We start from the raw sequence: 3,536 nt of genomic DNA, 5'->3' as shown, positions 1-3,536 counted from the left end.
GGAAAGTCAGCCAGTGGACAAAAAAGAAGCGAAAATGAAAAAAGCAGATATTTCAGCAAGGATCTCCGCCAAACCGTCTTCAATACTCAAAAAGCACTTTTTTTAGCACTGGCAGAGGTCCCTGCCGAAATATCTGCCCTTTGTCATTTCCGCGTCTTTTCTGTCCATTGGCTGATATTACACTTATTTTTTTTCGGCAACTTAAATTTTATTAAAGTCTTATTTTCATTTTTTTTTTTAAATAAGCTAAAATCTTGGAATTAGGAAAATAAAAATCTTGGAAAATCAAAAAAAAATTACTTTAAAATCATTCATTTTGAAAATATGTATTCTCCTATCAATACGCTTGTATTTGTCTTATTTTTATTTTGTACTATGACTAACCATTCAGAATTTAACTAATAAATTAGCCTAAATCACCAATCAATATAAATTAAAATTATCAATTAGCCCCTGCACATGAATGGTATAATATTATAATACATTTGATGTCCTACTAGCCTACCATTCAAGCATTGCTGCGATCTCAAAAGAAAGGAAATTTAAGGCGAATCCCCTCCTCCCCCCCAAAAAAAATCCCTTCTGCGGAAAACTTCCCCTTTTGGAAAATTACCACTCCCTGCGTATTCATAACGATCGTATCTTTAAACTTAATATTATTTAAGCAATTCCCCTGCAATCAATTCTCCCTTCAGAAAATTTCCACTCCATCTGCATACAGCTCTTCCGCAAAAGTTTTCTCAGAGCATAAATTACGATCGTATTTTTAAATTTTAAAGTTTTTGAAAAATTAGGTTAGGATTATTAACTTCCGCATTACAACTTCAATAACACCTATTCCAAGTGTTTGTATTCAGGGGTCTCTAATTTCAGTCAGTCCGAAAAGTATTCAAAAGATTAAGAGGGCACGGGGGGGGGGGGGGGGTATAACTAAGCCATCAAAAGAAACTTATCGACAACTTCTTAATGTTTCTTGGCAATCGGAAGAACATTGTAATAATGCGCACAGGACACACACACACAGACATACATTCGACTTTATTTATATAGATTATTTTGATATTATACAATGCTTAACAATTTAAAATGTCACTTATAAGTTACCAGTAAGTACAAATTACAGATAAATGATAGCCCGTGCAAATGAATGATACAAAATAATAATCTATTTAGGTTTCAGTAGCCTAATAAAGCATTTTAAAAATTTAATTAGAAACATCATAATTTAAAATGATAAAAATTTACTTAATGTTAAGAATCACCGCTAAAATTCATGTAAAATCTTTAGTATTTTCGATGGTGACGACCTCTATAACCAGAATGATCGTGTCTACGAGACCCTTCGTAGCGATTTTGATGCCCTCGTTGATATGGATGATATCTATCTTGACCCCGACGTCTATCATTCTGATAGTAATTTGTCCTTTTACCCACCCAATTCTTTACAATAGGTGGGTCTGAAAGCTTCTTCTGTACAACCTCCATAAATTCTGCATCTTCTTCTGTGAAACGATTTTTGAATTCATTCTCTAGATCATCCAGTAATTTTTGTTCCTCTGTCGATAGTTCCATCATATATGAGTCTGTGAAGGAAAAAAAATGTTGCAATGTAGAGTTATAAACAACTTCTGTGAGTAACCTCCATGATTGTGAAAACAAGTATTCTTTTTAATTAGTACCAGAAATTCTTCCAGAAAGCCCAGCACCACTTGTTCCAATCTCAATTCTAGTATTTATGCATTATATCTTCAGTTTTTAAAAAGAAAATTTGACAAAAACTTTATTTTTATATAGACAATGATATAGCAAACGAACGACGTCATGGTAGCTACTTTAAAGAGTGGCTTGGGCAACAGTGAAAAAACATGGTCAGTTTTTTTACTAGGATTCTTGATTAAGATTTCTTGGTTCATTAATTGTTTTCAAATTTTTTTCATGTTTAGTCAATGTGGTCTTGGAATGCAAAAGTTTGAAACACGTGTGAAAGACCCGCCTTAAAGTAGAAAAATCTCTTTTTTAAGTGATGATATATCAGACACAGGAAAAAAAATTCTGCCTTTTCTTAGCTGGATACAGTACAGAAAAACATCAACAGCAGAGTCACTGCATCAACAGCAGAGTCAATAACATCAACAGCAGAACATCATGTCAGAACAGTCAAGAACAGTCTGCATCAACAGCAGAACAAACATCAACAGCAGAGTCAATACAACCTCATACGCAATATAACATCATATTGTACTCGAAGATGCATTTTTTTGTAAAAAACTGGATTTCTTTTTTAACATTATTTTTTGATAGTCACAAAGAGCAGTAGATTTAGCAATTGCCTTTAAAATGAGCCATGAAACAGCTCTCTATGATATTCCAGTGCATTGCTAGTAGTATAAAAAAAACTGGTAAAACATTAGGGCATTTATGTAAGTCAGTGAAATTTTTCTAAATCTTAAATGAATATTTCAGCTCTATCTCCAAGAGCTGTTCTTAGCATGTTGTAGGTAGGGGGTCCAGAAGAGGATCTGGCAATTCTTTGTCTCCAATCAAGCTAAAAGTTGAAAAGAAATTGAAAAAAAAAATCTGGAGGAAGGGCACCAAAAACAGAGTGAATATCCAAATAGTACTAAAAATAGTACTAAATAGTACTAAAAAATAAATACTTTAACTGTAATAATATGCATAATAATTGAACAAAGGATTTTAACAGTACACAAAAAATGCATCACTACAATCCGATTTAATTCTATATTGTCATAAACATTAAATTTTGCAATAAAATACTATGAAAAAGTTTTTTGGTATGCCAGATTGGCCAACAAGTAGACTTTTTCTTATTAGAGATACAAAATGGTGACTGGAACCATAACATGTATTGAGAATTTAGGAAGCTCCTTCCCTAAATAGGAAGGGCTGATTCTCTTTATACCAAAAGAGCAAAATGACCATGTAAGCAAGGATAAAAGAATTTTGTTAACACCCCTCTCCCCCGAAATGTTTGTCCGACTCGTAAAAACGCAACAAAAATGAATATAAACAAACTTCTTATGCGTTTTTATATTTTTTTTTACCCCTTCTCTACAAAAAAAATCCTTTTGTAGCCCCCCCCCCACAAAAAAAAAATCTGGATATGACCCTACTTTAACATATGAAATTTTTTGATAAACGAAATGTTTTGACAAAACTGTTTTTTTTTTTTTTACAAAAAAAGGTGAAAAAAAAAGAATATTCATGAATAAATCACTAAAATGTTCTAACTACCTGTCTTCTCAAACGAGAATCACTAATCGCTCAACAAATTTTAGGAAACGAAGACCTGGTAGAAGAATTCCCAGCTAGGAGTCGATACTAGCCAGAGATTATCCATGCATTGAATGTTAAGCAGGAGGACATAGCAGAGGAAGAATGAGTCCAAGAGTTAGCAAAATATTTGGCAAAGTCGAGAGCTCCAGATATATCACTGAACCCCCCCCCCCCCCCCAGCCAACAGTTTTGTTTTATTTTCTTTTTTTGGGCGCAGAGGCAATGGGCCTTTGAGGCCT

General features: G+C 33.4%; 1 protein-coding gene across 1 annotated transcript; it reads right to left on the bottom strand.

Annotated features, from left to right (window-relative positions):
- Positions 1 to 1,188: 1,188 nt before the first annotated feature.
- Positions 1,189 to 3,263, bottom strand: LOC148943894 (uncharacterized). Its single transcript, XM_089101344.1, has 2 exons — positions 3,256 to 3,263; positions 1,189 to 1,583 (listed from the first exon to the last, which is right to left on the bottom strand). The coding sequence occupies exon 2, from the start codon at positions 1,573 to 1,575 to the stop codon at positions 1,285 to 1,287; it is 291 nt and encodes a 96-aa protein (XP_088957470.1). The 5' UTR covers positions 1,576 to 1,583; positions 3,256 to 3,263; the 3' UTR covers positions 1,189 to 1,284.
- Positions 3,264 to 3,536: the final 273 nt, after the last annotated feature.

Source organism: Artemia sp. Qi Xiang Cuo, chromosome 15 (assembly GCF_049724085.1).
Source record: "Artemia sp. Qi Xiang Cuo chromosome 15, ASM4972408v1, whole genome shotgun sequence".
Lineage (NCBI taxonomy): Eukaryota > Metazoa > Arthropoda > Branchiopoda > Anostraca > Artemiidae > Artemia > Artemia sp. Qi Xiang Cuo.
Note: the sequence above shows the minus strand (reverse complement) of the source record. Positions and strands in the feature narration are given on the sequence as shown.

Bases quoted from the DNA above. Each gene is read 5' to 3' on its own strand.
- LOC148943894 (XM_089101344.1), bottom strand. From the start codon at position 1,575: ATGATGGAACTATCGACAGAGGAACAAAAATTACTGGATGATCTAGAG.